Source organism: Delphinapterus leucas, chromosome 3 (genome assembly GCF_059928025.1).
Source record: "Delphinapterus leucas isolate spDelLeu-1000000601 "Yukka" chromosome 3, BTC_Dleu_Yukka2, whole genome shotgun sequence".
In the NCBI taxonomy this organism is placed as follows: Eukaryota; Metazoa; Chordata; class Mammalia; order Artiodactyla; family Monodontidae; genus Delphinapterus; species Delphinapterus leucas.
The window spans coordinates 107,270,372-107,295,300 of NC_143131.1; the positions used below are offsets into that span (position 1 = coordinate 107,270,372).

Here is a 24,929-nt window from a genome sequence, read left to right on the forward strand (position 1 = left end):
AGAAATAGAGATATAGAGGGAGCATTTTCTTCTTCACGGTCCACAGAAGGGATGTGACAACATACAGTAAAACTGAGAAAGAGGGAGGGAATGAATACCACAGTTCCCTATTTTTACCTTATTTCAAGCCCTTCACCCATTAGTTTAAGACCTATACCCACTTAGTTACACACCCACCACCTCAACCTCTCACCAAAAAAAAGTTTTTGTCAGCAAACAATATCCAGCAGGAAATGTCACTGACCTGAGACGGTGTCTTCAGGCTGTTCTTCCAGGAGCCCCCTTGTAAAGCATAAATTGCGCACCCTCATTAACAGCATACAACAATGGCTTATAAAGCTGTTTTCCTCTTATCTCCAGTGTGAACACGTTCCTGGGTTTAGGAAAAAGAGAGGTGATATTTTACTGTTTTCTTTTTCTTAATTGAAGTATAGTTGATTTACAATGTTGTGTTAATTTCTGCTGTATAGCAAAGTGATTCAGTTATACAGATATATACATTCTCCTTAAAATTCTTCTCCATTATGGTTTATCACAGGATATTGAATATAGTTCCCTGTGCTGTACAGTAGGACCCTGTTGTTAACTTTTTAAGTGTGGTGGTTAAAGGTTATACCAAAGGGCTTTTGAAACTTAAGTATCCCAGGAAGCCAAGGGCTTCTGCCTTTACAGAAACCAGGGGAGAAAACTAGCTCCTAGGTAATGAAAATCTTCTTGAAAGGGATGCGGGCAGTCAGTCTCTTGTCTTAAATGGATTCCTTTTGGTGATAAGGAAGTATTCCTTGGAGCCATCATATCTGAGACACCCAGGATTGCTCCGGAGGAGGGACTCTCCACTCTCTGTTTAGATTTTTGTAAGCAACTGAAATTTCTGCTATAGTTTTTCCTCTTCTGTTCAGCTCTCAATGAGCTCCAGATGCTTTCAGTGGGACTTCCTAAGGTTTGCTATGTGCTACCCTGTAACCAGGTTTACCTTCTACCACAGAAGAACCACAGCCAGCTGCAGATTGCCCCATGTGTTGACACCCTGTTACTTAGGTCAAGGTAGTCTTTTAGATTTAACACTGATTTAACACTAGGCTCTGCTTGTAGCCCTGATCAATACCAGGTTCCATCATCAAAAGTTAAACAGTCCAAACGCTCTCTCACGCTGTATTGACAGCTAGCCATGGTTGTTTAGCAGCAGAGGGAGTGTTCTGTTTTACACATGAACTTTCTAAGGACCGCATGATGCAAGGACAAGATCAGTGTTTTTAGAGTCAAACAGATATAAACTTGAATCCCATTCAATAATTTTCTTCTGTGACCTGGGGTAGTTCTGCAAAAGCAGATATTATGGTGCCTATGCTACTGATCAAGAAGATGAAGCCCAAAGAAGTTAAAGTAGGACACACAATGAGTAAATGGCCCAGGGAGAATTCAAATGCAGATGCCTCTTTACCATATTTCCTTCAAAATTGGGTCTCTGCCTCATTGGGGCATGAATGTCCCACTTGTTTGGATTAATATCTGTTATAAACCTGCATTTGCCTCTTTACTGTTGGCCTCCTTAGTAACGAAGTAGTTCTACATCTTGAGGCCTCCTTGACCACAAAAGGGAAAGAAAACATCGTGAGTGCACTGGAAAAGAGATTTTCAGGTTCACTTCTAGCTAGACTGCTGCTTTCTCTTAGTAATGTGAGGGGGGGGGGCAGATTTTTAAACCCAGCTGTAGTTATTGTGGTTAAATCTGATGTGGAGATTAAGTCTATTTTGGAGAATTTTAAAACACATGACTTCAGACTCCCTGGAGAAAGAGAGGAAGGAGCCTTAGAAGAATTTTCTCCTGGACAACTCTGGAGATCTTAAGAGCTGTTAACAAGGATAGGCCTTTTAGATTGGGATCTACTCTCAACTTTCTGGGACAAAACCAGACAAAATTGCCTAAAGACTAGACAGTTCTTCCAACCAGTGGCTCACTCATAATAGTACATGTGCTGGAGGGCAAAATGGAGTTAAGAGGCTTGGCAAGACACATCCTTCATGACTGCTTGACTTAATCCCAGGTGGAGGAAAATGGAAAAGGCAACCAGGAAAGGGGCTGAGGGGACATATGCCCACACCCAAAAATTTGAGTTTGTTTTGACCTCTATCTGATGGTGCATATGTATGAATGTGGATAGAGAATGGGAAAGAGGGGTAAGAAATTAAAATAATTGGAGGAGGGATAGAATTACGTATCTTGATAAATGTTCCCAAACCAAAATAACTGCTCCTTGGAAATTATAGCAGATATAATAAGTAGGAGGGAAGATTGATCTGGTGATAATGAATATCATGGAGGAAACGAGTTTCACATTTTTTCAGATCTGGAGAGCTGATTGGTCCAAGATGTTTATAATTGGAGAAACTCACATCCTCACTTAATAAATCTTGCCTTAAAGAGCCAGAGATGGAAATTTCTTCTACCCTCTCTGCCCTCACTAGTACAGCTCTATAATTTCTTATCTGAAACTTGGGGGCCAAATATGTTTCAGAATGCAGAATTTTTCAAATGTGAAAGGTAATTCCAACAGGTGTGGGGATAATATTCATACTCAAATATATTAATAGTTACACTGAATGGGATGTATAAATACTATAAATAGCTTCCTATCAGTTCACATCAGATTTTGATGCCAGGTGAATTCAGATCAGGTCAGATGAGATTTTGCCACCAGGTGAGCTAGGAAAAACTTTCATTTTCCAGAGCTTTTAGGATTTTGGAAATAGAGCTATGGGATTGTGAAACTCTACAAATGAAAACTTCTACTTGACCATTCTGCTAAATAGAAACATCAAGTGATTTACAGGAAGATGGTGAACTTTGATTTGGGGAATGTGATTAGAAACAGTAGGTAGACATTAATAATGATAGTTAACATTTCTTGCACATGTGCCAGGCATTATTCTAAGATTTCAACATGAATTAACCCACATAAGTCTCTTATAATTCTATGAGATACTGTGTTGATGTACTGAGAGGCCTAGTTACAAATGAAGAAACTGAAGCACAGAAAGTTTAAGTAACCCTGCACAGCACACAGAGCAAATGATCAGAGGGGCCCTAATTCGAACACAGATTGCTCCCTTCTCTGAATATTTATACTACAGTTTTATATTCTACACAAAGAAGACAGCTCTTATATATCATTCTATTCACATTCCTCTCACTTGTAGGACACTAAGGGGTGTATTTTACATTTAAAGTTACTATAATGTTTCTCAAGATGCTTGCTTTCATCCTGAAATTTTTTTTTTTTTAAAACATCTTTATTGGGGTATAATTGCTTTACAATGGTGTGTCAGTTTCTGCTTTATAACAAAGTGAATCAGTTATACATATACATATGTTCCCATATGTCTTCCCTCTTGCGTCTCCCTCCCTCCCACTCTCCCTATCCCACCCCTCCAGGCTGTCACAAAGCACCGAGCTAATATCCCTGTGCCTTGCGGCTGCTTCCCCCTAGCTATCTACCTTACTATGTTTGTTAGTGTGTATATGTCCATGACTCTCTCTCGCCCTGTCAAAGTATTAGGGCATTTGTAATTCTTTATCTTGAAAGTGAGTCAATTAACAGATTACTGACACAAACAAGTTTACTGTGAGTAATGGAAGAGGAATTGAGCATTTACATTTTTCCTTGATGGTAGAGGCTGATTTCTCGTCACTGTTTTATCCCTAAGGCCTATCTTAGAGGTTTGTGTATAATAGGCACTTTGTTAGATGAATCAATGAGTTCAAATCTCCAAACCCCCCCAAACCAAATGACTCCCACTCAAAAATGACAACTTGTGTTATTCCATTTACTTACATTTTTCTCTTCATTGATGTTAATTCATCAGAATTTTTACTGTGATCAAAACTTTATGTTGATTGGTTTTTATATAAAAGTATAGCATTAATGGATGGGAGGTAAACCACTTTGCATTTGGTCGAATGTAGATATTATTTTAGCTGGGCTCCACTGACTCCTGGCCAGGCTGATACGTATATGTATTTACAGTGTACATATGCACATGGAATGTGTGACACATCCAGATAGCATCAGGTCTCACACAAGCAGCACTTGGGAAATGGTGCTGCCTATCCAGTTTCACCACTCCAAATACTGGATTGCTACAGTCAGGTGTTTCCACCTGGTTTCCATGCCTGTCTCTGACAACATCTGAAGAGTTCCTTGACTCAGAACTTTGTAAAGATGAAAGGATTGGGAGTGCCAAAAACCATCCTATAAGCTATACTATATAGCTTATAGTTTTCTAAATTTACCTTGAGCAAACTGTTCAGTTTCTCCTATTAATTTTCAATCCTATTCATTAAGGAATTTGTGGATGAAAAAGCAATTCCTTCCTGACCCTGGCCATATTTTGCACCATTGCCATGGCTCCATAGGATTCTCCTGTGTCTTGCACTGTTCTAGCTTCAGACTTAAATGGTAGAATCACTTTTTTCAGGGCTTCTGTACTCACGCAGAGAATTCTCAGTCTGTCTATCTGCAGTTGTTCAAAGTTCTCTCTCAAAGCACAAAGTTTATTTCATTGAGGTTCTATAGCAGATTCTACTCTGCTACTGTATAGGACAGTGCTGGGACTTTAGAGAGTCACTTTTTTCCGAAGCATCCTCTGCAAAATTACCCATAACTGCTCATTCTTATAGCTTTTCCCTCTGCTATGGTGCCGTGCTAGATCTCCCTCTCTCCTTCCTTCTCTCCCTTTGTCCCTCTGTACTTCTATCTATTCTGTACTGCAGGGGCCAGATGGGCTATCTTGACAGACAGTGCAGCTTTCAGGTGGGGTAAGTCCAGACAAAGGACTCCCCATTGAATAGTAGTCATTTACCCTATTTCTTCCTGTTTCACATTATCTACTTCTTCTCTAGATATTCTTGGACCACACAGACATATGCGTACACATGCAGAGATACACACACCTGCACTCCTATCCCATCCCTGCTGCGAGATGATAATTCGAAGATTTAAGCTGTCCTATTGGCTTTACAAACATTTATTAAACCAGCCATTAACACAGAATCATTTTTAAGAGCTTATTTTTCAATTTTAATTGAAATTCTTCCTTGGCAACTTTCTTATTTCCCCCATATGGGAGACTCATTCATATGTAGATATGTAACTTTGTGGTTTATCATCAATAGGGTTCATAAACTCCGGGAAGCTGAAAAAAACTAAAAAAGTATTACCCAAGTTATTTCTGCTCACCCTTTGGCTGTTTTTCTATAAGAAAAGATTGACAAGTAGTTTGGGGGGCTACTAATTAAGGAGGGAGATACTAAATAAGCCATTCACTCCTACCATTCATCTGCCAAAGAAGATTGAGTCATAATCACCATCGTCGCCTCCAATTTCATGCAACAAGATCTGACACTTACCATGTACCCACTACCGAGGAATATAGATGTAGAATGGGCTGTTATACCAGGTTTAAGAAACTTAAACACCAACTTGTAAACTAACAACACATTAAGTCCCAAAATCGTTTAGAATATATGCCCAGAAGTCCAAAGTCCCTAATACAATCATAGAATCCTAGAGTCAGGAAAGTTTTTCATTGATTATATAGACTGACATTTTTGTTTTATAAATGAAGAGGCTGACACACAGAGAGGCTGATTTGTCCAAGATTTTAGGAAATTATTGCAGTGGCCACCCAAGTAGTGTAGGCCCTAAGCCCTCCCTCCCTCCCTCCCTGTGCATCTTTTGGGAGCTGCCCTCTCTTTCCATGCTGAATCATAAAATTCACTTTTTGGCTCTTACACACTATTAATTTATCCAAGGGTATATTTTAGAATGTACGAATATATATTTTTTCTGGTCTGTGATGTATATATGTAGACATTTCAGAAATGTTGACATTCCTGGCATTAAACATCACTGTGTGCTAAAAAGTACATGCCACTACAAAGATTTCTTCTTATTTATTTAGATTTTAAAAGTCTCTTCAAATGATAAACAAATATCAAAGCCAAATATGGGGTTTTTTGGGGGGAGGGGTATTTTTATTTATTACTTGTTTGTTTATTTATTTATACTATTGGAGTACAGTTGCTTTACAATGTCGTGTTAGTTTCTGCTGTACAGCAAAGTGAATCAGTTATACGTATACACATATCCCCTCTTTTTTATATTGCCTTCCCATTTAGGTCACCACAGAGCACTGAGTAGAGTTCCCTGTGCTGTACAGCAGGCTCTCATTAGTTCTCTAGTTTATACATAGTAGGGTATACATGTCAACCCCAGTCTCCCAGTTCCTCCCACTTCCCCCCCCCCAACCTTGGTAAGCATAAGTTTGTTCTCTACTTCTGTGACTATTTCTGTCCAAGCCAAATGCGAACCTAAACTAATTCTGCATGAGTTCTTTAGCCAAAAAATAATTAACTCAATTTCCACAATATCAAAATGTCACCATGCATGACTTCTTCATCTTTTTCAAAACCAATAAATTCCATCCAAAACAACCAGTTTCTTATTCTGCTAGAATTTTAATACCGGTGTGGCTATTACTAGATGTTTCCTATAAATCTGATTTTTATGATTTGCTTTATTTTAAGCTGTCTTCCAGACAATGATTATTTAATTTATTGGAACTCTTGCTAGGGAAATAGCTGCAATATGAAACTCATAATAATTGGGAAAGGTCTTTATTTCTTCATTATTCATTCATTCATTTGCTGGTCTGCCTCACTTCCTTTCACTTCTGTCAGAAAATCACTGTCATAAATTGTGTTGCTTTAAATGCATTACAATGTTATAAGCTTAAAAGTCAATTGTATAGCCCACCCACTGGTTCAGAGATGAGATTTTTGTAATTAAATATGAGCCAGTGAGGGATATTTGCTGAGGCTTATGGGAAAGAAAATCCTCCTACTTTTCTGTGTTGATACAGGTAGACGCTCTCTTTGACATTAGACAGAAGGAGGTTTATCCCTGGAAGACAGTGGCAATCATCTGGCTACCAGAATACTACCAGGCTTAGGAAGAAGCTGACATTATAAAGAAAAAGCAGAGAGGCCAAAAGATCTCCAGTTACATTCCTGGGACTACTAGTTTAAGTCTTGCCTGAAACTAGTCCTATCTCAATACATTCCGTCTATTACGTAAGCCAGTTAGAGTTGGGCTTTCAGGTTTTTTGCAACAAAAATAGTACTGAATGCCACATTACTATTGGCATTTTGTATAACAATTTTATTCACTATGGCAGACACTATTAGTCACCTACACACACCAAAAAAACAAAAACAAAAACGCTATTCTTCTTCCTTCTTAATGGAATCCCAGTTTTATTAGTAATTAGGTAGATAATGTGTTTCAAAGGTCCTCCCCACCCACCCTAAAATGTTACGGTTTATTAGTCCCCAATAATGGGGATTCTACCCCCAATAATGGGGATTCTATTTCTGCATCAAGGGCTGCTTTAGGAATGTGATATGATCATAGACAAAGACATGTAAGGTAAATCTGCTGTGGGCATCATGGAAGACTTCCTAACTCTTAAAAAGACTTTCCTTTGTCTTCCAACTTTTAGACAATGCCCTGTAAAGAACAGCTACCTTGCAAATAGGAGGGAGAAACAAGAGAATCTAGGAGAAGCCAACCTGGCTTCTGTGAGCCACAGAATGAGCTAACTTTGGAATTCCCCAGACTTCACTGCAATAATAAACTCCCCATTGTCTAAGTTGCTGCGAGTCACATGTCCTGTTATTCCAAGCTGAAATCACCCTGACTGATATATTCACAGACGATATTGATTCTTTGAAGCTAATCTCAAGTCAAAATCACCTTACGCGATTGACTAAATCCAATCTGAGTCTTTAGAAAAACAGAAGCTTTTACAATTTTAGGCACACTTTCTCATTTGAAGGTTCACTTTAAGTGGTTTAAAGAATAGAAGTTACCAAATAATACATAATACAGATTAAATTTAAATAATTTCTATATCTTAAACCAGAGACAAAATGAGAACTTGGCCTGCTGAAAACGAACGTGTCACTAAGCATTTGTTTATCCAGGTGGTTAGAACCTTAGAGACACTGGGAGGGTCCTCTTGGAAAGTGGCCAGAACAAATGCCCACAAGTCTTAATGGTAATCCTGCTGCCAATTCCTAGGATTCCTGTTATCTTAGCATTTTTCTGATCAGGAATTAATAATAGATGAAAACAAAAAAGAATGAGACACCTGGCTTGTTATTTTATTCTTGTAAAGCCAGGAATATTCCATAATCAATTGAGAAGTGCTCAGAAAATGACCCTTATGGATATGTTGTGACCCCAGATCAGGAGGATATGCTAATGGGCCAAGGCTTGCATGGATTTACATGAATACCTGACAGCAGAGGGGGAGTGGAGTGATGAAATTGAAAAGTGGCCTGCATATTTCAGATCTGGTCCTATATGAGGATTCTAGTGGCATCAGTCATAATAACAGAAACAAAACATAAAGATTTACTCTGCTTTGTTATGATTGCTAAACAAGTGCTTAGTAAAATGACATAAAGTAAGTGCTCTATAAATGTTCATTCTTTCCCCACTTCCCTTCCCCCCGCCCCTTTTCCTTCTCTTACAAGTATGGAGGAAGGGGCTATGGAAAAAATAAAAAAGTGAAATCAGAGTTATGGAAGTTCTTTGACATCTCTAAAAATTATAAATATTATTTTTCCAAAGTTTATGTACAATACATCCAAAATATATACAAAATTTCCTAGTATCAGGATGGAAGCATTTTGCTAAGTGTTTCACTAGTCTCCTAGACAATTTTTTGTGCTTCTCTAAAGTGCCTTGGACTTAAGCCCAACCTGAAAATAACTCCTTTACCATTAGCTTTGATCATGTTCTCAAGGCATATAATTTACATGACAGCATAGGTGACTAATGAGAAAACATCTATGAATTTGCACGAAATATCAGAAGATTTCCTAAATAAAGAACAGCTTGTTTGAGTTCCCTCTTGGGGAATTTCTCCAATGCTTTTGAATTATCTTTTGTAATTTCAAGATGAAATTACATCTTGAAATTTCAAAAAAATAAAATCAAGCTGATAAAATTGGAATGGCATTCCACTGGGAGGAGGAATTGAAAGAATCATGCTCCACAGGCTGTCCTCAGGAACAGGGCATTTTTATGCTGCCAGTTTAACTTAACAGAGGCACGTCTGGTCCCCACCCATCCCTGAGTCAGGTACCGTTAACTGTTAATAACTTACTATTGTCTAATTTCTGTGAAATTTAAACTAACACCAATTGCACAAAATAAAAGTGAAAGAAAAAGTTAATAAAAATAAAGGTAGGTACAATTACTTGTATAGGAGGTAAGACTGATAAGCAGTATTTGTTTCTGTTATTCCTCTCAAGTGTACAAGGGCCTCCCTCCTTTCATATTTTCTTACCCATTTCAATTCTACTATTGCCTCTCATGCACTTAAACCACTTTTATGGTTCGTTCCCTAAAACGCACTTTTCACTTGGTCTCTTCTTAATTGGACCCTGTAGATTCCAGCAATAAATGTCCAAGTGCTCAGGTGTACCACTCTAAAGCCCATATGTATCACCTGATAAGCTGTCCCCAGCAGCGTGTTAGTTCCTTTTGGCCATAAAGGACTAAACCTGAGGGGCAAATAGTGGAGTTTGGAAAAGCCCTTGATAAAATAGTACCTCACAGAGATTTAAAAACTAATTTTTGAATAAGAATTACAAGGCCACAGAGGTGAAAGACATTGCAGGAGCGTCTTGCCTGACCTCATGGGTATGGAGACAATTAGTCAGAGTTAAGCATTCTTTAGAGGTTTGAATCTACAGGACTTTGTGACAAGATGGATGGAAGAGGATGGGAGTAAAGGAGGAATCTAAAGTAACTCTCAGGTTTCTGTCCTTAGCAAGTAGATGCATGGTGATGCCATTTTACTCAGCTAGGAAATACTGGAAGGAGATCAGTTTTGTACGTTAGAGACTGAGTTCAGCAGGGGACATATTTTATCTGAGATGTTTATGAGATATCTCAAGAGAGGAGTCCAAGGTCCAGAGCTCATGGGTGACCTAGCGTTGTAAATTTGGGCATCGTTCACACAAACAGATTACAACCATGGCCACAGGAGTAAATGAAATTATCTATAGAGAGAAAGAAGAAAGTTTAAGACCAGGAATGTAAGGATCTTCCTGCAGTAATTGCTCTGAGGAGAAGTCCACAAAATGAGACCAAAGGAGTATTCAGAAAGTTTGGAGGAAAACAGAGCATCATATTATAGAAGTCAAGTGAAGAGTGCTTTAAGGGGGGCTGTCAACAGTGGCAAGTGCTCAGAGGTCATTCAAGATGAACACTGAAGCAAGTCCACTGGATTCAGTGACATTAGTAACTTCAGCAAATCCTAGCTTAGTAATGTCATTAAAAGCAAAAGCTAGAGTGCTTTTAATGTGTTAACGTGAGGCAGGTATGCGGAAAGGGAGTCACAGTGTAGACAACCTTTCCAAGAGATGTATCTGTGAAGGGGGTAATACAGTGGTAGAGCAACAGCTGAAGAGGCTTCAAGTAGTAAAAAGATATTATTTCCTTTCTAAGATGGTAGCAACTGAGTTACATTTAAATGCTAATCGCTTGGAGCCAGTAAAAAGTTAACATTGACAAGGAAGAGGGACTAACAATGGCATAAGATTCCATAGGATACGGGAGGGCCTGGAATCCAGACCTCTATCCATTTGGGAACCCTGAGTTTCCCTTAGTTGAAATCCAAGTCCCCTGGCTAAGCAGCTTCTGGGCCTCCGATAATGGATAGATTTTTCTCATTACTCACCAGATATCACCTGGGGTGGAGGAGGATAAGGAATTGGATCAGAAATTGAGGGTGATCAGATGCCAAGGATGGGAGATTCTTGCTAAAGTAACTTAGCAGGAGGCTTGCTACAACTGGACTCTTGAGGACAAGGCTCAAGGATGACGTCTAGTCAAGAAAACGGCCCCGAGGAGCCTGACTAAAGTTGGGTCAAGGAGAGAGTCTTTGCCACTGTAGTATTTTTTTTGCAATTTATTACACCTTATGCATAGATTCCTTAACTCCAGTCAAGAAGTACTGAGGCCAGACCTAGCACCGTATCTAGGGGACTGGAAAAATTCAATGGTGCCATCACAGTCATCCCAGGGCTAATCAATCAAAAGGGAGAAAATGAGGGGCAAGGTGAGAGGGAAGAAAGAGAGCTGTGTGCTGTGAAGCAGAGCTGTACAAGTCGCTCAAAATTTTGCATAGGAAAATGACTGCACCCAAGGGTCCTGTTGTCACAGACATGTAATGGCAGTGTCAAGTCAGTGACACTAAAATGACTTCTGCCTCCTCTCCACAAACCCCGTTCCCCTACATAGTTTACACAAGCAAAGTCCTGGTCAACAAAAATGACTCCTTTAGCCCATCTTTCTCCACAGCTAGTTTTCATTAGCAAACATAACCCTGCCAATACTATTATTATTACAGCATCATTTTATTTCTCAATGCCATACAACACCAGAAACTATATTATCTTTTGAAAATTAACACAAACAAAGTAAATTGGTATTCCTCATTTGATAAGGACTTAGGCTCATATAACCCCGGTGCACCCAGGAAGAAAAGCAGGAAAGTCTAACTGCTGGTCACTCTAGTGCAACACGTGGTTCAAATGATGCAAATCATCTTTATTTTATTCCTCCAAGTGACTTTCAGTCCATATGGATTCACTTCAGAAGAATCCATATGGATTCCACTTCAGATAAGGATAGAAATTGTCCTTCATCTATTGTCTCTTCCTTTTCTTCCTTTCTCCCAAACTCCTGGGTCTCCCGTTCCCTTGAATTTTCTGTTTCCCTACCAGGAGTCATATTTACCTTTCAGCCTCTGGCCAGGCTGTCCGTCATTGTGTTCATCCATTATTATCTTCTGAGGAGCCAGACCTATGGGAGGGGACTTCAGGTCTGCTCATAGGAAGAGGTGAGAGAGATTCCAAAACACCTTTCTTCTGCTTAGATTGATTTCCTCTTGGCATAACTCAGGTGCACTGTTATGCTGACAATGCTCATGTGTCTTATCAAAGAACCCCTCTGTAGAACAGTCTGCTGTGATCTGAGACCCTGAAGTGGGTGGGAAGGAACCATGCCCTGAAAGGGAGTGATGGAGTAAGTTAACTTATGCTGTCCTACCCTCGCCCTAGCAAAACCTTTGCCCTACTGGTGTAGGTAGGAGGTGGAACACAGCATTACATTCTGCCCACCCAGCAATTTCTGGCCACTGGGTATTCCCCCCTCCATCCTGTCCCAGCCTATATTCATTTTGCGGCCCCATCTTTGAGACATCCTCACTTGCTTTCCCATACAAATACTCTCCCTCACCTCCCAAGCTAGTGCCAAGGTATTCACACGTCTTTCTGCGACAATGTTCTTATCAGTTTTCTCGGACATATCACAACTCCAGCAAGCTCCAAGAAGAAAACCCTGGATTCAGATCTGCAGAGGGGATTCACTTGCTCCCTATATGGCCATGATGGCTGTTAAACACTTATGGAAGCTGGGGGTCACCATGCTTCCACTCCAACGTTTGATCTCTCCCTTCCCTTCCCTTCCCTTCCCCTGACTCACTCCTCATGGGAAGGAAAAGAGAGACTCCTCTCCACATCAGCTTTTGAGGAAATGGATCCATCCATGCCCTGGGAAACAGAAGCAAAAACAAAAACTCCCAGACACTCACCATTTTCTCTGGGTATTCTGGAGATAATTTAGCCACGTTAGAACTGGCAAGATGAGATTTAAGACAATTAGAGGAGGAACAGGGCTGCGAGGACCACGGATGCATTGGGTCAGCTAGTTACATTTGCAGGCAGAGCCCTTTCGGGTAAACAGGGAGCGACACAAAGAGCACATCAGATGTGACGTCTCTCCTCTAGCTGTGTGCACAGCAGCCTTGTCAAGAAGGGGCTTGCCTAGGGGACTCCTGGCCTGCCTCTTAGGATTTCACCAAAAGCTTTGTTCGCTACGTCTACTGTAGGTCAGCAGAAATTCAAGTGCGAAAACCAGCTGATCATCAGAATTAGCCAGGGAACTTCATAAAAATATAGATTCCCAGACATCCTCCTAGATTCACCTGAGCAGAGTTTCAGCAGTGAGGCCCTGGATTCTCCATATTGACAGGGCTTGCCAGGTGCCAACTTGGAAAACCATTTTTTTTTTTTAAAGACATTTTTATTGCCAAGGTAAACCCACATATACCAAAATCTGTTTTCAGAATTTACCTTTTCAAAAGGGAGAAGAATGAGAATGGTTATCCCAGGTTTTAGATTAATATATAATGTATTTATAGTAAGAGGAGAAATCTTATGGACATATATATATATATACATATATGCAAATATATACAAAAAACTAAAAATGTGGAAATATTAGCATCATTAGACTATGTTCAGTGATGATATGGTATTGCTATTATAATTTCCTTGTAATTTTTTGTATGTTTTAAATAGTCAAAGTAAAAATACACTTCCAAGTGAAGGTTACTCAGTATTATGCATTTGTCCTAATCCATTTAATCATTCCCGTAATGATCGATGCTGAGGTAGTATCTAGTTCGCAATTTAAACCCTCAGAGCTTTGGGGAAAATCTCACTTTTATGAGCTCACATCATCAGGAAGTACAGCATCCCTTCATTTTCTACACAGTGAACCAATTTCAAGTTTGCCCTCTTATGATGCCAGGAGGGAAAGAAGTTCTAATATGTCCCTCAGAGATCTGTTCTTGCCTGAGTTAGGTTACAGTTCGTGGATTTTCCAGACTGTGGAGGACGTGGTGACTACAGAAAGAAGGTCATATTTGTCAGTAAAATACTTTTTTTCTGCAAGAATTCAGCAGACATGTCCACCACCTAGTGCCCATGGTGCTTCCAAGAGGCAGTGTGGAACTTGGAAACAGTCCTTCACTTAGTGGAGTACGGAAGATAACCACTGCCCACAAGAAAATCAACCTCCATGTTGGTTTCCAAGTGGTTTTTCCTTTCACCTGCTTTAGTTTTGCCCCTGACAGGATGATTTCCTTATTCATTGTTCTTTAAATTGCTTTGATCTGCATCAAAAAAGGAGGCCTGGATCAGGTTCAGAATGCTATTTTCTTCCTTCTGAAGCCCAAGCCCTGGTGAGCTTTGCAGAGTGTTCAGAAGAGCCTGAAAATCCTGGAGGGTCCTCTTCCTGGGGATCAGGATTCAAAAAAGTTTGTACCTTTTACTGACAATCTGTGGATGGCAGGAGTTGACCTAAAGGCTTCTTGAGGTTTCTATATATTGCTGGTTCTGTTGGCTGAGGGCATGACTCTGTGTGCTGTGGCCACCAGTCTGCCTCAGTGGGTCCATTTTTGAGGATCCCACTCTGCAATCAGAGCCTGGCAGCACTCATCCCACCACTGCAGAAAGTAAGATGTGTCCACCTGGCCCAGATCCTGTGGTGGTTGTTTTCTGTGCTCAGCTTGAGGCTGAGAATAGTCTTCCAACTGCAGTAGTCAGTCTGTTCTTGGTGATCCTGGCGTTCTTCTTGGTATTGGGGCCAGAAAGGATACAGAGTATCTGGGTCTCCTCCTATAGTCAGCAGTACTGGCACATAATTCCCAAGTGTTAGAGTAGAGGAGAGTTCTCTCCTCCCTGCACAGCCTGCATGGGCTGCATCATGACACTTTGTCCTTGGATCACACAAGGGACAGAGGATACGTGGGATGGGAGAAAGGTAGAAATGGTTGGTTCCTGCTGAAAGGACTGGAGGAAGGAAAATGATGAGATCTGCCTGGGAGAGTGCATAGGTCAATCTCGTGCTGCAGAGCTGTCAGACCAGGTCTCTCATTTGGGCCATCCACCAAGGAATTCACAGTCTCACTTCTGCTCTGCCCAGGGTACAGAGATCTTGGGTCCTGAAACCACATTTGAATTCTCGATTCTGGAATGCCTGTTTGGCTAGTGTTTTCCTGTTTGCAGTATCAAGGAATTGGTTTCTCTTGAAGGCTTGAACTAGAATGTTTGATTGAGATCTTGGGACGGATGTCTGGTCTCGTGTGGCTCCTTTTGGTAAGTATTCTTGAGTATAAGGCTGAGGCTGGTTCTGTCCATGGATTTGGTCTTCTCCTAAGGAGGAGCTGAACCCCTATCGTCTCTGTCTTGCTCTGTGGTTTTTAAACCAAATCTGAATTTTAAATTCTGGAATGCCAATTTCCTTGGCCATTTGTTTCCTGTTTGCTTTTTCAGGGTAAGGGTCATGTTCAAGCCACGCTTGCAGGATATTCTTTTGACCCTAGTTGTAAATAATCTTGCCTTGCCAGGTTTCTTTTTGTAATAGTATGTCACTTGCAGTGCTGGTCAAATCCAGATTCTGCAAAGATGAATGGACAACTCGGAAAACCATTTTTATAGCTTATAGAATCTAAGCCATAGATCTGGAAGAGATCTACTCTAACTTTTCCACTTTTCTATTAAAAAAAATTAAACTCGGAAAAGTTAATTGCAATGTTGTACAATCATAACAGCTTATTTTCTTTAAAAATTGCAGTAGTGAAAAATTTTGTTTGAAGAAAAAATGTGCCTGGTGAAAAAACCAAGGGACCAGCCTAGTGATATACCAATTGAAACCTCTGGACCTATCATTGCCATGGTGATTTTGTATCATTTATGCACTTAACTTTCATTCATTTATTCACTTAACAAATGAGTATCTACTATGGGCCAAGGCTGTTTTAGGAAAAGAAGATGCAGTAGTGAAGCTACTCTGCCCTCACCGAGCTTTTATTCTAGTGGAGAAGAGAGACTAGCGACAAGATAAAAATAAAATATAGAGTAGTCAGATGTAGCCTGTCAGTAAAACCAAAGTGGGGAACAGGGATTTGAAGTGTTCAGCAATGGGGGTTGGGTTGAAATTTCAGACACGATGGCCAGGGAAGGCTTCATTATATGAAGGTGACTTTGGAGAGAAAAGACCTGAAGGAATTGAGGGAATTGGCCATGTGTAGATCAGGGGTACAATTATCAGGCAGAGGAAAGAGCAAATGCAAAGCCCCTGGGGTGGGAATATGCTGGGTCTGGTAGGAATAGCGAAGATGTTGGTGGGAATGTAGCAGGGTGAATGAGGGGAGGAGGGTGCATAGCAGGTGTGTCAGCGAGGCACAGGGGGGCCAGATCACACGGGTCGGTGTAAGCACTTGGGTTTTTAGCCTACATGAAATGAAAAACTTTTGAAGAATTTTGGACAAGAGAGTGTTTATACCCAACCTATGTTTTAATGGAACCTCTCTGGGCAGAGTTGAAGGCAGACTGAAAGGGCAGTAGCAGAAGCAGTGTGGCCAGATATGAAGCTATTGCAGTACTTCAACTACATGTTCTGGGTGAGAGAGCATTAACCATCTCCATAAATGCTAAGCATGGATATCACAGTGTGTTTATGCTTCAGAGTGACAAAGGAAGGAGACTGGGAATCTGCAGTTCCCTCGGCCTGCTTGGCTCCCACACATGTCTCACGGTGAGAGCATCCTGCCAGCACAGGAGTGACAGTAGTGGTTAGTGAGTAGTGCTTTTCATTCTACCTGGTACCCAAACACTAAACAAGTCCTCAAAGCATCCATATCAGCAGACCCCACATGCTGGCTCTGGGGACTGGCGCAGGAACAGCACCTGCTTGAGGCCAAGGAGCTTGAAGCAACAAGTGCTTCCTACACAGTCTCTCTCACTCCTTGCTTTTCCTAAGTGTTTTTTTTTTTCATCAAGTGTTCTATAGGCTCTCTGATCCCTTTGCTCTCCGGAGCACTTCCCCATGTCATCAGGGCTACAGCCTTTCCATCAAGGTTTCAACTAAGTATGTTGTCCTTCCAAAGCACTTATTAAAACAGACAGATATTTTTAAGCTCTTAGGTATGGGACTGTTGGGCTGTTGCTGGGTGAAAATGTCTATTTGCTCCAGTCTACAATTGCACCTCAAATTTTTCCTCTAAAACACAATCCTGTTATAAGACAGGTCATCATTATGATATGGGGAGTTTTGTGATACATATCAAAACTTCCTAGCAAATATCAGACTGTTTTTTAATTATTTTAACTGAATAAACTTATTTGCCAGGTAAATCTGTTCTTATAATGCTACTTGGTTTTTTCCCAAGTCAACAAATTTGCCAACTTCAAATGTATTCTAAGTGTTCAGATAAAAACATTGATGGAGGAGGATACACAAGTCTGCAGGATGTAAGACAAATCTGATTTTCAAGAGGTAAAACACTTGTGCTACAAGAATGCAAAATATAAGTGAATCGTTTTATTGCAGAGAATTACCATTCTCAAATGTTCATTGCAACAGTCTAGAGAAGGAGAGAAAATTAGGAAGGTTTTTGTCATTTTGGATTTTATCCAAGTAATGAGAGGGATATATTTACAAGGATGTGCCAATTTTCAAGTCCAAGTATGGCAACAGATGAAATTGTACTCCCTCGTGGTTACTGTGAAATATACACAGCTTTCAAAACCAGCATGAAGGTGAGTCAGAGTGATGGGCATTTGAGCAGAGGAGGAAGCTGACATAGTCTTTTAGGCCAAACAGTAATCCTGGGTGCCTCTGAGGGGAGCGAGGTATTTAATCACCTCACCAGTGGGAGTCTTTCTTATTGAGTAAATACCTGGCAGCCTCAGCAGTCAGCTTGAAAGGCAGAGAGAAAAGTAAATGCCCACAGGTGAGTACCCAGTGGAGGTGCTTGTTTAAGCTAAATCCTGTGTGTCCTCTAGGGCCTAACTCAGTGTTGCCTCTCTTAGCCAACTGTGGAAATGTGACTGGAACCAGCAGGCATCTGATTTATTCTCTATGTGCAGGGTCCCAGTTACCGAACTAATTATTGAATGAATGAATGAATGAATGAAAAAGATGACCATGAAGGATGCTTGAGATCTAACTGGGAAGAAGTGTGTTTCCCACTGTTAGAGCTATTGGAATCAGATGCTCGATCAGTGGTTCTTAGCATTTCTCTGTTCAATGAACATTTTTGGGTGGTGATATCAGTAAAGGGATCAAAAGGGGAACACCCCTTTTTAGAAAGAAATATTTATAAAAATTTTAAAAAGCTTTCCAGCCATTTGTTGGCCACTTTTCACACTACACCTCTTTCCTCTGATTAGCTGTAAGTTGTACCCTGCTCTCCTCCAGTCTGTCCATGACAGCCTTCCGCCTGTCAGACAGCTCTATAACAAAAGGTAGCTGCACTTGTGGCAAAATGCAAATTTCATTCTTTGATTACAATTGGCAGCCGACCCAGGAAGAGCTTGAGGGACACCAATGTCTGCAAGCCACTTAGAAAATCATCATTTAGAGATGCTGCAGAAATAATTCCTGTACAGGTGAGATCAGAGCACCCCCAAAGTGCACATTCCAACTCTAAGTCCCTAAGCTTCTCAAAGTACAATTACCTCTGCTGTTGTCAATTTAGTCATTTTTGACATGACTCTCATGTGACCTTGTGCTAAGAGCATGAAGGTTTTGAGGGTATAAAGAATGGGAAGCTGGAAATGGCCAAAGGCATTTTGTCCTTCAAGGGTGACTTAGAAACCTGAACGTAGCCTGGCCCAGCTGGAAGAAGGCTCCTATTGTCTGTCCTCTTTCTAAACCTGCACAATTATCACCACCCCTTCTCCTGCCTCCTCTTTGCCGTGACCCTAAACCCGCAGTCTCATTCCTGCTTCCCACCTTTGTAAGGCAGAAAGAGGGGAAATCCTGAAAAATAATGTATGCTTGTAAAAACCTCTACAATAGTAGCAATTGTGATGACGTCATACCCTGACTGTCGCTAGTCAGGTTTGTCCCCTCTGTCTGACAGAGAGAAGATTCTCTCTTGTCTCTGGGTCTCCTACTGCCTCTGGGTATAAGGTTAAACCTGAGATTATCTGGTCAGCAGACAGAATCCTCCACATCTCAGGCAGTCATGGCCTTGGCAAGACTATCTGAGCTTCTAGCAAAAGGCCATGGAAGACAACAGGTGTTTGAGATCTGGGGGCATGTAGAGCTGTCAGGACCTTAGGGACACACATCCCTTCCTATTACAGATGAGGGAGTTTGGAGTAGGGAAGAGCAGTGCAGACAAGATTATGTGAAGTTTAGTGGTAGAGTCTGAAAAACTTACTGGAGTGGCCTTGGGCTGTTTCCAATACAAATAGGATGTGAATCCTGGAGTCCCTCACTTTATTGAAAAGTTTAAAACACTTTAATTATTCATACGTGTTTAGAAACGGAACAAAAATATTTTTCTTATATGTGTAAAGAGATCATTTAATGGTAAAATATACTTGTATGAGAAATCTCCTTTTTGGCACACCCATTCTTTAGCTTGTCTCCTTATCGGCATTTTCATGTAATACATGAAAACATTACAGTAGAATTAAAGGTCTCATGCCATCTCTCCTTTTTTCAGCCTCATGTTTCTTCTCTACACTTTTTCCAATTATCTTCTCCCTGTGCTATGGGCAGAATTGTGTCCCCCACAAAAATCCATATGTTGAAGCCCTAACCCCCCAATGTACTAGTATTTAGAGATGGTGCCTTTGGGAGGTAATTAGGTTAGATGAGGTCATGAGGGCAGGGCCCTCTGAATGAGGTTAGTGCCCTCATAAGAAGAACCTGTGATCTCTTTCTCTACCACGTGCAGACACAGCAAGAAGGCAGCTGTCTGCAAATCAGGCTGAGAGTCCTCACCAGAACCCAACCACACTGACACCCTGATCTAGGGCTTCCAAGCTCTAGATCTATGACAATAAATTTCTGTTCTTTAAGATACCCAGTCTACAGTATTTTGTTGTGGTAGCCTGAGCTAACCAAGATACCCTGACTCTCTTTCTCTCATTGTCATTCTACTTTCTCCCTCTACTACACTCTTCCGAGAGGGCAGAGACAGAGGGTATAGACCTGGTGACTGTGATTGCCTATGTAAGGCCACCCTGCTGCATTTTTACCCCTTTATCATTAGAATTCAGTGAAAAAAGTATCTTACCTATATTGCGTTATTTTTTTAAAAAACAAATAAAAAAAATATTTTTGACCAGTTTGCCTTTGGGAATGATGCTAAACTCCTTTCTTCCCTGTGCAATTGGTAGAAAATAACTTCTCCTAAAAAGAGAGGGAAAACTGGGGAAAGAAAATATTGAAGGAGAGGTCAATGAGAAAGGAGAATCTGACAGACGTAGACAAGGAGAGATGCTTCTGATGCCCCCTTTGTCCCTGAGCCTCACGGTGCCCAGCCCTCTCTATCCTGCCTGCCATCCTGCCTGCCATTCCTTTCCTTAACATCTTCCCACTGCTGCTTGCTGCCATTTCCCTTCTATTCTTTCCTCTCCTGTTGAAACTCACTTCAACCCCTAAGAACCCATCCTCCCAAGCCCAGATTTCCATGCCTCTACCTTCTAGAGTAACAGAAGACATGATCTCTGTGCTAATAGTTGAGGACCAGCAATCCTCCCTCCCAAATAACAACTGTACATGTTAACAAGAGCCATCGGCAGGGAACACATCCACCTTTGTTTCAAAGACTGCTCATCCAAACCTAAGTGTCCATCGATAGATGAATGGATAAAGAAGACTGGCACATATATACAGTGGAATATTACTCAGCCATAAAAAGAAATGAAATTGAGTTGTTTGTAGTGAGGTGGATGGACCTAGAGACTGTCATACAGAGTGAAGTAAGTCAGAAAGAGAAAAACAAATACCGTATGCTAAAACATATATATGGAATCTAAAAAAAAATTTGTTCTGATGAACCTAGGGGCAGGACAGGAATAAAGACACAGACGTAGAGAATGGACTTGAGGACACAAGGAGGGGGAAGGGTAAGCTGGGACGAAGTGAGACAGTGGCATATATACACTCCCAAATGTAAAACAGATAGCTAGTGGGAAGCAGCTGCATAGCACAGGGAGATCAGCTTCGTGCTCTGTGACCACCTAGAGGGGTGGGATAGGGAGGGTGGGAGGGAGACGCAAGAGGGAGGAGATATGGGGATATATGTATGCATATGGCTGATTCACTTTGTTATACAGCAGAAACTAACACACCATTGTAAAGCAACTATACTCCAATAAAGATGTTAAAAAAAAAAAGAGTGCTCATCCAAAAGGAAACTCCAGCTCAGCACTATCCAATAGAACTATAATGAGAGCCACAAATGATACTTGAAATTTTCTAGTAGCCACATTTTTAAGAAGTAAAAACAAACAAGTAAAATTGATTTAAAAAATATATTTTAGTGCAATGTATATCTAAAATATATCATTTTAATACAATCAATTTTTAAGCCTAATGAGATATTTCACGTTATTTTCAAACTGTCTTCCAAATCAAATGTGTATTTTATACCTGCAGCACATCTCAATTCAAACCAGCCACATTCAGTTGGTTAATGGCAGCATGTTGTGAGTGGCTACCGTATTGGGCAGCACAGCTGTAGTCAGAGAAAAGGAAAGGTGAGGCCCAGCATATCAGCAAATGAGGAAGCCCCCCCCCCCCCATCCTATGGACTCTCTATTCTGGGCTTGAAAGCACAGGCCTCTTGAAGAGGGCACAAATTAAATGCTTCTTTGCAATTTGAGATTTTTTTCATTGCTTTTTAAGAAAGATACCCAAACTACCATCTCCTTATGTATTATCATTAGAATCTCATATGTTCAGAACAAAGATTTCTCCATAGATTCTTGAAACGTAGTACATTGCTGACAGTAATTTCTAAAAGCAGAGAACAGCCTGATCTCCCCTCTCATCACATTTGTGAAGCCAAAGCATTGTGTCCGGTGTGCAATGCAGTGCTCAAGCTTTCACCCCGTGACTTCTCGAGAAAATGATGGCCACAAATTAGTTTTATTTGCTGAGAAATGGGTGATTCCCTGCCTGCACGGGCTATCACAACAAAGCTGCCCCAGCTTTAACAGGTGTATAGGTACACAATAGTAGCAGCTCTTTGTACCCTGGACTTAACGTTATGTTTCTTTCAGGTGCAGCTGTGGGTTTGCTTTCACTGCGGTTTGAGTAGAGGCTGGACCTTCAATTACAGCAATTAGCTGTAGACACCATGTGTCAAGTTCATTCATATGCTATTAGCTCAATTAATCCTACCATGGTACCCAAGCCCTTGATGTTCCTTACTTTTTATAGCTGAAGTCTGCCTTTTATACAACGTAGAGAAATTATTTTAATGGTAGAAATTTCAGGATGAGTGATGTGGAGGGTGGTACTGCTAAAATCTAGTAGAATGAGGTTGCCTTTCAGTAGTTAAATTTTTTTGACCATCTAGTGATATTTGTTTTCAAGGATTTCCTGCTTCCAGTCACTAATATTTTATCTCTTTGACACAGCCTCTCTCTCCTTCCTTACTCAGACCTTTATCCTTATCTGAGGGGTTACCTTATAGAAATTGATAAAGATAAGTTTTTATATTCAGGAGGCATTTGTGATTTTATTGACATGCTGAAAAGTATTCAGACCTAAAAGAAATTAATCTCTATACCCTGCTACAGAGTTTTCCTGATCACCTCAAATTACACCCCTGCCAACTCTAAAGCTGACCTGGGTTCAGAAACTAGTCTTTTCTCATTATCACTTTTCCCAAAAGGGACAATGGCAACTTTTTTTTTTCCCAGTCAAATTAAAATTCACATTGAAGTGTATTTCTACTTGATTGTAGCTCTTGTGAAGAATTATGAAGAAAAGATAACACGAAATCTGGGATGGCTACTGTTTGTAGATTGGATTTTCAAGGACAGCTCATTCCCATGGTTAATTGAAAGTTAAATGCGTATAAACAAGAGTTGGCAAAGACTGATTCTCCTCCCTCTCCAGAGGCTTCTAAGATTTCTTTTCACGAGCACCCAGAGTCCTTCCCCACACTGGTCCAGATTCCGTTCTCAGTATATCTGGCCAGATGACGCAACATCTGTGTTCTCTTTTAAGAACGTGAGAAATGAAACTTTTTCATCTTCCCTTTCTTTGAGTTCTGGGAAATCCAATTAAAACTGTTCAGATTTTCCTTTTTTTGTTTGCTTTAGAAGACAGCTCACTGGAAGAGGGCTGTGGTGGTCTCCTGCCTGTGGAAGAAGGTGACCGAAAAATCAACCTGATTGTGGAGTTGTCGACCCAGGTTTCCCATCAGACTGAGAAGATCACTCAGCTGGAAGAAATTTTAGAAGAAAAGGAAAGGAAGATTCAGCAGCTGGAAGCCGAGCGGGAGGCCCATCCTTTCCCAGAGGTCAAAGACTCTCCAGAATGTTTACAAGAGGCCAATTTTCTTTAATTTTCTTTAATAATAGCATCACTCCTGTGGTCTATGACGAGGATATTCAAAGATTCTCAGTAAAAAAAAAACAATAAAAGTTTATTAAGTGTCATCAAGGTAAAGTCCAGAGCCCAAGCAGACTCACTGGCAAACTCAAGTTCAAGTTCATGGGTTTGACCTATTCTATAAGGTTCATATCGGAAGGAAACAAAACAAAGGGAAGTCCTCAGACGCAAACACTGAATGTTTCTCCTTTAGACATTTGTCACATAATCCACACAGCTGTAGAATACTTTGTTTTCAGACATTCCTGATAACAGAGGGAGAGGAAAAAACACAAAGCTAGAGAGATGGTCAAAGAACTTAGCATTATCCTCTTACCAGAGGTTTGTCACACTGCAAGGGAAGGGTGGCATGAATCCCATTTTATTATGCAGCTCAACTGTGAACAGAAAGCAGTCATGGAGGGTGAGCTTCAAACTGGGGAATGTTGGGGTACTGAGAGCAGAATCATTGCCAACAGATTAAATAGCCATGAGGTCTGTCTTTTCATATCCTCTAGAATATATTTCTCAATGGCATGTATTTTATTAGCATTTAGCAAGGGTAGAAATGAAGTAAAACCAAACCAATCAAAAGAAATAAAGAATGGATGAATCAGAGCCGCAGTCCTTTGGGAGAAGTGTCCTGGGACAACATCTCCTTGGGAAAACACATAACACTGATTTTTCCCTTACGAGCAACATTAAGACCAAAGCAAAATACACCATTACAATTGTACCGAGGAGCTGTGGATGGCACAAAATAACATCAGGAAAAATAGAGGATGGGCAAAGGAAAGCTGCCCTGTAATTAATGGAGTAGAAGACCTCATATCATATCCTTCTCCCACTCATCCCCTTCAAATGAGCTATTTCTCATCCAAAAAGACCAGCTAGGTACTAACTTTAAGACCTTGGTGCTTAATTCTTACTCTCTCTGTACTGCAGGACTCAGGCAAACAGCTATAGCTATCCCATGAGTCTGACTGTATTGCTACTTTTCGATTTAATTCAATCAGTTCAACAACTGCTCATCAGAACTCTTCTATCTACCAGGCACAATAGTAGATGTTAGCAATATCATAGAAAACATGAAAATCACAACTTTTATCATTCAGGAATTCACAGACACAGTTAAAGAGTCTCCTTAAAACAAAGTTTTTAAACCTGACTTTTTTTTTTTTTAAGGAAGTATTGAGTTTTGGACTCATAATAGCTTTGCAATATTGACTCTAGAGGTTCACTACAAAATAAAACCATGGTTTTACCAGTAGGTTCTATGTTCCTATAAAGCTAGAATCTTCCCATATCTGTACATAACCTCAGAATTTCACCTGAAATGTCTGCAAGTATGTACAGGTGCAGTCCGTTATCAGAAATGAAACCAACTTACAACTCTATGATCATGAATACACACCTACCCCAGAAAGTGACTTGAAGCACTTTTCCATGGTTCCAAAAGAAGCTTTTCCATGGAGTCTACATCAGTCCCTCACTTCAGAAATCCCTTCTCTCTGGTCCCTCCTTCTCACCTCTTCAAACCTTATGATCCCCTTTGTCTTTCCTGTTTCTCTGGTACTGATGAGGGTACCCTGT

The 24,929-nt window shown here is 40.6% G+C and overlaps 1 protein-coding gene and 1 pseudogene across 1 annotated transcript in view; one reads left to right on the forward strand and one right to left on the reverse strand.

Moving 5' to 3' along the window:
- The window catches only part of CCDC192 (coiled-coil domain containing 192), a 198,196-nt gene extending 173,758 nt beyond the window's left edge, over positions 1-24,438 (forward strand). Inside the window, 2 exon segments of the mRNA XM_022588705.3 lie at positions 23,066-23,295; positions 23,298-24,438. Coding sequence (XP_022444413.2) covers positions 23,066-23,295; positions 23,298-23,387 — 320 coding nt within the window. The 3' untranslated portion in view covers positions 23,388-24,438.
- On the reverse strand, positions 14,226-15,113 carry LOC149749636 (double homeobox protein B-like; annotated as a pseudogene).
- Positions 24,439-24,929: the final 491 nt, after the last annotated feature.